The following is a 10,521-nucleotide window of genomic DNA, read 5'->3' on the forward strand; positions in this document are numbered from 1 at the left end:
TAGCCTGCTCTCCCTCCCCCACTCACCTGCTCCCTCCAGCCTGATTCTCCTCCCCTTCCCCCAAAGGTTGGGAGGGAGTGAAGGGGAGAGGAAGGGAGGAAGGGGGGTGGCATTCCTGGGATTCTCCGGATGAGGGGATGAGGGAGGGCTTGAGGAAGAAGGAGAGCCACGGAAAGAGCACCCCACCGCACTCCCCGCCCCCCACCCTCATCACTGAGCCCTGGGCTGAACTGAGGTTTGAAGACCATTAAATTTAAGAGATTGAATTGATGGGTTCCAGGCCACTGGTCAGACAGGAAAGCAGCCCTGAGCACTGGCTACAGGGGAGGGCCTCACAAGGCATACAGGGAGAAGATGTTCTAGGCCAGTGATCAAGCTGGGCGCCACTGGTTGTACTGGGAGAGGACAGGGCAAGCCGCTGGTCACGCCGGGAACCACCGGTTCCACTGGAAGAGGCCAGTGCATCCCTTAATGGTCCCCGGTCAGAATGAGGGGGAGAGGGGTCCACGGTGCGGTGAGGTCCCAGCTCAGGACACTGGTTAGACTGGTCTGTCAGGCCACCGCCGGGGGCACTGGTCAGCCTGAGCCGGGCAGACCAGGACTTGGGGGCAGAGGGAGCCCCGCTCCGGGGGCCGAGCGCTGGGAGGTCCACTCCGGGCAGTGGGAGGTCCTGGCAAGGCGCCCGGGTTTGGGGGGGCGGGGACGAAGGGGGGCCGAGAGGGCGGGGCGGGGCGGGGCGGGGCTTCGAGGGGCGGGGCCTGGTCGCTCCCAGCCCCCGGGGCCGCCGAGCTGCAGCCCCGCCAGTCGCCGCCGCCGCCGTCGCCGCCGCCGCCGCCACCGCGAACATGGAGCCCCGGGACGGCCCGGCCCGGGGGTGCAGGGCCCCGCGGCTGCTGGTGCTCGCGCTCCTGCTGGGAGCGCACCCAGGTATGGCTCGGGCAAGAAGCAGGGCGCCACTGGGAGCGGTCCCTGGGGACCCCAGGAAGGGAAGGGGGAAGGGGATTTCATGGACCCCGGGAAGCCAAACCTGAGACCCCCGCCCCCCGAGGAAAAGGGATACAGGAGCATGGGGGATACCCCTCCCAACGGGAGACCTAGGGACAGCTAGGCAGAGGGGCTGGGCATCCCAGAGCAGTGGATTACACAGCACCCGGGAACTCAGCCCGCTCTGCACTCCGGACCAAGGAATGAGGGCCCTCCGCGCCTGGAATCTGGGTCCCGAGACTCCTGCTCCCTCAGACCCAGGGGTCCAGGCCTCCAGTGGCTGGAGTGGCTTCACCCAGGACACAGGAGACTCAAACGCTAGGGCTTCCCCCAGAAAGGTTCTCAAGTTTTGCGAGGGCCAGGGACCCTATGGCTAGAGCCCAGTGAGTCACGTGCTCTTGAGGGTTCCCCCAGCCTGGATTCAGAGCCCAGACCCTAAGGAAGCCACCTCCCTCATGGAGGGGCTGGAACACTGGCCCTAGGCAATGTTGGTGTACCAAAGTGTTTCTGAGTGACAGTGCCCCCTTCCTGGGGCCCCAGATAAATCCACACACCTGCGCGGTGGTGGGAGGGGAGAAGGCCCAGAGGGGCTGGCACCCGAGGGACAGAGAGAACAGGGAGATGAGGGCACAGAGATCTCTCCATCTGTCCTCCTGTCTGTTACTCAGACTAGCCCCAGGCACCACACCCCCTCCCCTGGGACAGGCCTGGGCCAGAGGTGGGTGCCTGGGAATCCAGGCCCCTGGCACAAACATGGTGAATAGCGGGTCCCCAGGGGCAGGGCTGGTCAAGCTGGGCGGGGAAGGGAAGGGAGGTTCTAAGAAGTGAGAGCTGATGCCAGGATGCCAGCCCAGAGGGTGAGAGAGCATGATTTCCCCAATGGGAACAGCTCTATCTGCCAGGATCCTGGGGCAGGACTCCAGCCTACCACCTCCCCCCCCAAACCTTGGCTCCCTTCCGCCTCAGGATCCAGGCTCCTGGGCCTCGCCCCTCTCCTATTTGGAGGGGACGCACCTTACCCCCTTCCCTGCTCCATCAAAGAGGCAGAGGGGCCAAGGGGCGGGTAGGGGGCTCTGGCGCCAGGTGGGGCAGGTCTGGGCCAGCCTGTCCCTCCCACATTCCTGAAACCTGCCCAGCCCTGTCCCCCCTTACCGCCCCCACACACCCATACCTCAGCTGCAGGCGCAGCCCCAGCCCCCTGACTCATGACAAGAGACCCAGGGGCTGAGAGAGATGGAGACGGAGCACCAGGCCGACAGAGAGGCAGAGACTGTGGCCTAGAGATGGAGACCCAGAGTGAGAGACACACAGGCAGAGATGGAGAGACAGCAACCCCGGGCACCGCGCCAGACCCTGTGCAGGGTGCTGGAGGCCAAGGATGAGCCAGTGCTGGCCCTGCCCTTGAGGGGCGGCTGGTCTAATGGGAGGAACAAGGACAGGTGCAGTACCCACCCCCCCGCCAGGAAGATTGGACAGAGGGTCCTACATGACTCAGGGGAGGAGCCCTTAGTTCTTTGAATAGAGAAATGGAGAGAAATGTCGATGGATTTGCAAGCTCAGAGATGCAGACATGAGAAATGGAGGGAGGCGGGAGCTAGGGCTGAGGGATAGGGGCTGAGGGTCTGAACTGTGTCCGAGGGATGAGGGAGCTGGAGGCCTGGATTCCTGGGTTTGAAGGAAGAGGGGCCGAGGGTCTGGACTCCTGGGTCTGAGGGAGGAAGGGGCTGGGGGCTGGGAGTCCTAACCTCAGGATCTGAGGGAGGAGGGGCTGGGAGTCCTGACTCCTGGGTCTGAGGGAGGAGGGGCTCAGAGGCAGAAAGAGCTCAGTGGCTCTTCTGCAGGTGCCCAGGCTGAGGAGCCTTTGCCTGGGTCCTCCCTGGTGGAGGTGATGAAGGGGGAGCCCGTCGCCCTGAACTGCACCGCCTTGGCGGCCCACGACCATTTTGTGCTGGAGTGGTTCCTGGTGAGTGCTGCCTGCTGGGGACCAGAGGGCAGCCAAGGGGGCTGGGAGTCAGGGCACTGCAGGGCTACACACATTCGTTCCCTCATCTGAGCCCAAAGGACCGAAGAGCTCCATCCAGCTGCCTTCCCATTTTACAGGTGGGGGAGTTGAGGCCCAGCAAACGGAAGGTTTCTCCAAGGTCCCCTGGCTTCTGGGCAGAGCTGAGACTAGAAGGAAGATCTCCCCCCTTGGGAGCATAGGCTCCTGAGAGAGAACATTGAGAAACAGACGAAGATATAGCAAGAGATGGGGTGCGGTGGGGGGGGACTAAAGGAAGAGAAAGAAAAGAGGAGATAAGAGGCCGAGGAACAGGCAGAGAGAGGAGGAGAGACAGGAGCAGAGCAGGATGGAGAATGAGGGACCAAGAGAGAGGAGACCACTGCATGGGGCCCAGGAATAAGAGCCAGACCAGAGGGAGGTGACAAGAAGAGAGACATGACCTGCAGGACAGAGAGGGAGGGGCAGGCCAGGCAGCTCCGCGCTGAGGCCCTCCCCGCCCACAGGTAGACCGCTCTGGGGTCCGCCACCGCCTGGCCTCAGCCCAGCAGCAGGGCTCCGAGCTCCAGGGCCGGGTGCACGACTCCCGGGGCCGCAGCCCCCCATACCAGCTGGACTCCCAGGGCCACCTGGTGCTGACTGAGGCCCAGGTGGGAGACGAGCAGAGCTACATGTGCGTGGTGAGGGCGGGCGCAGCGAGCACCGAGGCCACCACAGAGCTCCGCATGTTCGGTGAGTGTCTGCCGGCACCCCGGAAGGGGAGGGCAAGGGAGAGCCCCTGAAAGGGGCTCTTGATGGTAACATCTCCCCTACAGCGAAACCTGAGGCCACGGAGGTCTTCCCCAACAAAGGGATCCTGTCTGTGGTGGAAGACTTTGCCCAGGAGGTACCTCGGGTGGGGACCCTGATTCCAAGGTCCTGAGAGAGGAGAGCGCTGGGAGGTTTGCACTCCCGCATCCTGGGAGAGGACTGGGCTGGGGGGACCCAGACTCCTATACCTGAGTGAGGAGAAGTCCCGAGGAAAGAGGGGCCTGGGCTACAGAGGCCTGGGTCAGAGCCCAGGGCCACACCTGTGTCTGCCCGTGTCTGCCCTAGATCGCCACCTGCAACAGCCGCAACGGGAACCCCGCCCCCCAGATCACGTGGTATCAGAATGGGCGGCCGCTCCGGGTGCCCATGGAGGTGAACGCAGGTGAGCAGACGCCGGAGCCCAGGTCGGCGTGGGATAGAGCCGGCTGGCGGCTGGCGCTGACCGCCTCCCCCCTCTCTCCCAGAGGGCTACATGACCAGCCGTACGGTCCGGGAGGCTTCGGGCCTGCAGTCTCTCACCAGCACCCTCTACCTGCGGCTCCGGAAGGCCCATCGGGACGCCAGCTTTCACTGCTCCGTGAGCTACAACCTGCCCATGGGCCGACGCGGCCGCCTGGACAGCCCTGTCTTCCACCTGACCCTGCACTGTGAGTCCCTGCGGGACCTGACCTCCCTCGACCTTGGACCCTCCTAGCTGACTAGAAGCGCGCCCTGACTTAGCACCCCCTCCAGCACCCTGAACCCCGGGGCGTCTCAGGACTAAACTGCTCCACCGAATTGGGTCTTGGAATCTCACCCTGACCTGTCGCCCGCGTGGACCTCTGACCCTTGACCTGTTCTCTCAATTCAACCTCTGACCTCTGGTCCCTGATGTCAGACTAAGTGCGAACCTGAGCTGTAAAGGATATGACCTCTGCCCCCTGACCAACCACAGCCTGCCCCTTGACTGCGGCACTGACCTCTTTCCCTTAACCCAGACCTGCCTCTTACCCTTGACCTGACCTACCCTTAACCCTGATCATGAGTCTGTCCTGACCTGACCGTCCCTCTTGCGCTTTCCCTTAGATCCCACGGAGAACGTGGATTTCTGGGTGGGCAGCCCGTCCACCACTGAGGGCTGGGTACGCGAGGGTGACTCTGTCCAGCTGTTTTGCCGGGGGGACGGCAACCCCAGCATGGAATACGTATTTTTCCGCCTTCAGGTGACTCACTCCATCGTTCCTTTGGAAGTCCCAGCCCCTGACCTCTGACCTATTGGCCTCCACCAACTTCTGACCTTTCACCTGTGTGGCCCCTGTCTTAGCAGGGCACCTGGCTGGTGACCCAGTAGCTAGCAGGACCCCTGAGGCCCTATTTGAGAGCGTCCTAACTTGCTACCTGAACTGGGGGACCCCTGGCCTAGCAGGGCCTCTGCCCCGTTACTTGAGGGGGCCCTGACCATAGTAGGACACTAACTCGGGAACCCCTGACCTACAAGGTGCCTGACTCTGACCCGGGTGGCCCCAACCTAGCAGGACCCCGCCGGACCGGGGCGGCTCCTGAGCCGGGTTCCTCATCCCTGGTCACCCAGGACAAGCAGGAGAACGTGCTGAAAACAAATCTTGAGGGGAACTTGACCCTGGAGGGGGTTCAGCGGGGCCAGAGCGGGACCTACGGCTGCAGGGTCGAGGACTACGACGCTGCCGAGGACGCGGTGCTCTCCAAAACCGCGGAGCTGCGTGTGGCCTGTGAGCGTCCTGGGAGAATGGGCAGGGGGGCCCTAGCACCAGCGGCCTCCTCGTCCTCATCCCACAGCCCCGCCGCCAACCCTTTCTCTCCGTTTCTGTGGTCCTTCCTGGTCTGCGATGGCCCCCTCCGCCCCCAGGGGCCTACCCCAGCCCCCTCCAGTCTCCCGCAGGAGGCAGCCAGAGAGCTCATTCTGAAGCACAAACCTGACTGCCCCCTGCTCCGAACCTGCCATGGCTCCCCAGTGCCCCTGGGAGAAAGCCCATGTGATCCATCCCGGCCTTCTAGGCCAGCGTGGGGGCTTCACCTCTACCTGATGCTTCTCCCCACCCAGGCATTCTTCTCATCCCAGCCAAGCTCCTCTCCTCATGTCTAGGTCCACTCCCCTGGTTTCTACTTTCCACGTCTAGTTAAGTCTCCAGGGTCCCAGTCTTCTAGAAAACCTTCTGAGCCTGCTTGCACCCGAGCCCTGGATAAAGGGTCTGTCCCTCCTTGGCACTCCTTCTGCCTCCTTTTCTGGGGCTTGACCCTGTGGCTGGGGTCGGGGAGACAGCTGTGAACAACATAGTTCAGTCCCCACCTTCTTTTCCCAGCCCAGGCGGGGGGACAGGTGGTAGATGGGGAACAAGACACTTTGAGTAGCGATGGGACAGCTACAGGGACTAACCCAGAGGGAGGGGATACGAAATTGGCTAGGTGAGTGGGGACTATTTTAGAGGGAGGATGTTACAGGCTCTGTCCCGTCCCGGGAAGCCGATTCTGACTTGGAGATCTGCAGGCAGGAAGTTTATAGGACGTTCCTTGGGATCCACATCTATGGAGGCTGAGGAAGGGAAGGAAGCAGGACTGGGCAGAGGCAGAAGACGGGCTGCAAAAGTCTCATTTGGCCCTGAGGGGCACCTGAAAGGTGGTCATAATTGTGCCCAGTTGGGGCAAGGGGGGTGGACCTTTCTACCCCCATGTCAAACAGCCATTTCACATGGGCCGCCTGAGGAAGGGGGCATGACCTTGAGCAAGGGGCTCTATGCAGCTGAGGTAGTTCCCAGAGAGGGCCGACAGCTGAGGGCTGACAGCTGACATCCTTCTCAACAGCTGGGGGAATAAATCCTTCAGTGTGGAGGGGAAAGCTGAGCATCCACAACAGGGGGTCAGAGGAGCCTCTCAGTTAAGTAGGAAACCAAAGAATAGAATCAGAAACACGAAGAGCCCAAAGAGGAGCTTCCAGGCAGAGGGATCAGCAAGTGCAAAGACCCTGGGACAGGACTCAACCATGGCATGTTGGAGAAAAATGGAAAGAGAGTAGGGTAGCTGGAGCCCAGGACAAAGGTGGTGGGATGAGAAGCAAAGCTGAGGACATAGGCAGAGGTCAGACCAGGCAGGCTCCTGTAGGCTTTGTCAAGGAATTTGGCCTCTATGCCAAGGGCATAGAGGGAGCCCCAGCGAGATTTTATGCAGAGAGCAGGGCTGACCAGTGTGTGTTTTCACAAAAGATCCATCTGGCAGCTCTGGGGATAGAGGGGCCCAGGATCCTGGCCAGCAGGGAGACCAGTGAGGAGCTGGCTACAGTAGTCAAGGCTGTTGGTCCTGGAGGTCAGAGATGGAGAGAAGTGGGAGGGTCGGTTTCAGAGGCAGAGCAAACAAAACTGGATGGAAAGATGGGAATCAGAGAAGGGACACACCTCCCACCTCCCCGGTCCACTCTGGAGGAAGGTGGTTGAATTGGCCATGAGGTTTGCTGTTAGACTTGGGCCGGAGGGGAGCGTGGTAAGCTTGTGGAGGTGGGGAGAATGGAGGAATGCGGACAGGCTCTTCTTAGGGTCGTGTATTCATATCTGTACCCCCAAAAGCCCTGGAGAGCCCCTCACTGCATGGGGGAGGGTCTGGGGAAGGTGACAGTCTGCCCCCCTCCTCCAGACCTGGACCCCCTCGAGCTCAGCACCGGGGAGGAGCTCTCCTTACACTTGGGTAACAGCACAACCGTGAACTGCTCCGTGCAAGGTCTGCCCACCCCTGCCCTGCGCTGGACCAAGGTGAGAAGGGAAAGGAGCCCCCAGCCCTGGAACCCTCAGCCCGCACCCTCTCCCTTCCCTGGACCCCGTCCTCACACCCGCCTGGCCTCCCTGTTCTCTCCCTGCCAGGACTTCGTCCCCCTGGGGAATGGCCCCACCCTCTCCCTGAGCTCCATCACCTTCGACTCTGCGGGCACCTACGTCTGTGAGGCCTCCATGCCCACGGTCCCCCTCCTCAGCCGTACCCAGAGCTTCAAGCTGCTGGTCCAAGGTTCGGGCTGGGGCAGGTCCGGATGGGGACCATGGGAGTGGGAGCGCCAGAACCAAGGGCTGGACCCTCTGCCTGCTAGTCCTCGGCCCTCTGTCCTTCTCTTTCTCTCCCCCTCCTTGCCCTTCTCCAGCGGACCTCCTACTCTTCCCTCCCTCCCCCCTCCACCTCCAGGGCCACCTCAGTTAAGCGCAGAAGAGACTCAGCCCCAGACAGAGGGCGGCTGGAGGGAAGGAGATGAAGTCAGGCTGGTGTGCTCTGCCCGCGGTTACCCGGAGCCCAAACTCAGCTGGAGCCAACTGGGTGGCAGCGTAAGGGACCATCCTGTCCACCCTGAGCTCCCCGGGACCCAGACCCCCTCCCCAGGCCCCTCGGGGGACCCTGCCCCCCTCACTGATCCCAGCTTTGCACCCCTCCTGAGGGGTGGACATCCTCCCCTCTGCCCTCGCCCCAGCCCTTGATCCCAGGTGCTGGGGTTAACCCAAGCATCTATAGCCAGCAGAACCGGCCCTCACTGGGCAGGGCTGGGTGAGCAGCTCCCTGACCCTGAAGGTGACCAGCGCCCTGAGCAGAGAAGGCGTCTCTTGCGAGGCTTCCAACACCCACGGGAAGAAGCAGCATGTCTTCCACTTTGGCTCTGGTGAGGAGCTGCAGGGGTGGGAGGAGGCTGCCCCAGGGTCCGACAGAGCCCTGCCAGCTGACCCCTCCTCCTCCCCCATCCCGTCCCTGCAGTGGCCCCCCAGACTTCCCAGGCCGGCGTGGCGGTCATGGCCGTGGCCGTCAGCGTGGGCCTCTTGCTTCTCGTCGTCGCTGCCTTCTACTGCATGAGACGCAAGGGTCGCCCCCGCTGCTGCCGGCGAGGGGAAAAGGGGGCTCCGTGAGTGGCCTGCAACCTTGGAATTGACCTCTGTGACCCCATCCCATCCCTCCACCCACCTCTGATGTCACCTCCCACTTCAAGCCCAAACCCAGCCCATGACCAACCAACCACATGCCATCCTCAACCCCAGACCCAAATACCTCCCAGCCCCGGCCCCATTGCCAAATGAAATGCAGTCCCGTCTCCAACCTCAGACCTCATCCACAGCCATGCCCAGCCCAGAACCATCCCTGACCCCATCTCCAAGCCCTGCTGCAGCCCATCTGAGGCCTCGGTCTCCTTTGCAACCCCAGCCTCATCCCCATCCCCAAACCTGGTTTATAACCAACCTCAAATCTGTCCGCCTCTAACCTCTCCATCCCCAACCATGTCTCCAGCCTCAACACCAATCCCCAACACACCCCAGCCTCACCCTGAACCCCAGGTTCTCCCTCAGCTGCCTCCCCAGACCGAGAAGGTCTCCATCCCCAGCTCCTTCCCACTCCTTACTCCAGTTCTTTCTCCATCCGTCCTCTCTGGCCTGATCGCATGGCCACCGTTCGCTCCAGGCCACAGCCATCCCCAAACCCATCCCTGGAGCTGATCCCTAGCTAAGTCCCCACCTCCCCATCCCCAACCCGGATGCTGTTACCTAACCCATCCCCATCCCACTCCAGGCCCATGTCCCCCAAGTCCATCCTCATCCCAAACAACCCCCACCTCCAGGCAGGACCACCTCCAACGGCTACCTTCTCCTCCTGCCCCCAGGCCACCTGGAGACCCACAGCTGAGCCACTCAGGGTCAGAGCGGCCTGAGCAGACGGGCCTTCTCATGGGAGGTGCCTCTGGGGGAGCCAGGCATGGCAGCGGGGGCTTCGGAGATGAGGTGGGTGAGGACCCAGGCACCTTGTGGGTGGGGGGAGCGCCGGGGGATGTGGGGGGCCCAGGCTGACCTCTCCCCCTCCTCCCAGTGCTGAGCTCGGAGGACCTCAGAGAGGCTCCACTGGACCTGACCTCAGAGAGTCAGCATCAGATAACCAGCTCTGCCCAGCCTCCGCCTGCCCCCACCTTCCCTCTTCCCCCTCTGGCCCTCCCTTCCCTTCCTTCCTCTGCAGGCGGGGCAGGGACCTACAGCAGCCCCTGCTTGCCGGAGGGAGGGAGGGGGGGTAGGAGGGGACCTTCCTCCAGGGAATGTGACTCTCCCAGGCCCCAGAATAGCTCCTGGACCCAAGCCCAGGGCCTGGCCGGGACAAGACAAGGCTCCAAGGCTCTGAGGGTCGGCTGGCCGGGGCGATTTTTACCTCCTGCCTGCATCGCTGGTGCCCCTGCCCCACCTGACGTCCTGCTGCATAGTCTGACACTGGATCCCCACCCCTGCCCCTCCACCCCCGCCCCATCATCTGTGGACACTGGAGTCTGGAATAAAGGCTGTCTGTCACTTCACACCAAGCTGTGGCCAGAGCCTCTTCTGGAGGATGAGAGGAGAAGGGGGTGCAGGTGATGCTCCCTCCCCACCCCCCTTGCAAGATCTGGGAGAAGTCTGATGTCATGGAAGAAGAGCTAAGAGAGCAGGGAGAGACTCTGCTGGCCAAGGGTGGAAGAGAGAGGACCCAAGGGTCCTAACGGTGTTCAGCGCCTGCTTGAAGGGTGGGGTGCGGTTCCCTTAAGTGCAGTCCCCAGGCTTTCTTGCAGAGACCAAGTGGGAACTGCAGGACGGAAGAAAAGCTTTCTCTGAGCAGCCAGAGTGGATGGAATTAGGGCTGGAGCTGCCCCTCTGAGAAAGGCATGGTTCCTGCCACTGAGAATTCCCTAGGGAAGGAGGGGTGACTTGGAGGAACCCACAAAAGGGTTTCCGGGGCAGAAAAGA

General features: G+C 62.4%; 1 protein-coding gene across 1 annotated transcript; it reads left to right on the plus strand.

Moving 5' to 3' along the window:
• The first annotated feature begins 764 nt into the window (after window positions 1-764).
• BCAM (basal cell adhesion molecule (Lutheran blood group)) lies at window positions 765-10,099 on the plus strand. Its single transcript, XM_032326275.1, has 15 exons — window positions 765-927; window positions 2,826-2,947; window positions 3,490-3,715; window positions 3,799-3,869; window positions 4,079-4,175; window positions 4,258-4,440; window positions 4,859-4,995; window positions 5,364-5,520; window positions 7,433-7,548; window positions 7,657-7,798; window positions 7,970-8,106; window positions 8,291-8,435; window positions 8,528-8,672; window positions 9,423-9,540; window positions 9,626-10,099. The coding sequence occupies exons 1-15, from the start codon at window positions 846-848 to the stop codon at window positions 9,629-9,631; spliced, it is 1,884 nt and encodes a 627-aa protein (XP_032182166.1). The 5' UTR covers window positions 765-845; the 3' UTR covers window positions 9,632-10,099.
• The last annotated feature ends 422 nt before the right edge of the window (window positions 10,100-10,521 follow it).

The sequence above is a fragment of the Mustela erminea genome, chromosome 19 (genome assembly GCF_009829155.1).
Source record: "Mustela erminea isolate mMusErm1 chromosome 19, mMusErm1.Pri, whole genome shotgun sequence".
Lineage (NCBI taxonomy): Eukaryota > Metazoa > Chordata > Mammalia > Carnivora > Mustelidae > Mustela > Mustela erminea.

What these genes read in the sequence shown, in the direction of transcription:
- BCAM (XM_032326275.1), top strand. Translation starts at nt 846, where the DNA reads ATGGAGCCCCGGGACGGCCCGGCCCGGGGGTGCAGGGCCCCGCGGCTG. An exon ending in CACAGAGCTCCGCATGTTCG is followed by an intron (nt 3,716 to 3,798) that starts GTGAGTGTCTGC and finishes TCTCCCCTACAG; the next exon opens with CGAAACCTGAGGCCACGGAG. An exon ending in ACGTATTTTTCCGCCTTCAG is followed by an intron (nt 4,996 to 5,363) that starts GTGACTCACTCC and finishes CTGGTCACCCAG; the next exon opens with GACAAGCAGGAGAACGTGCT.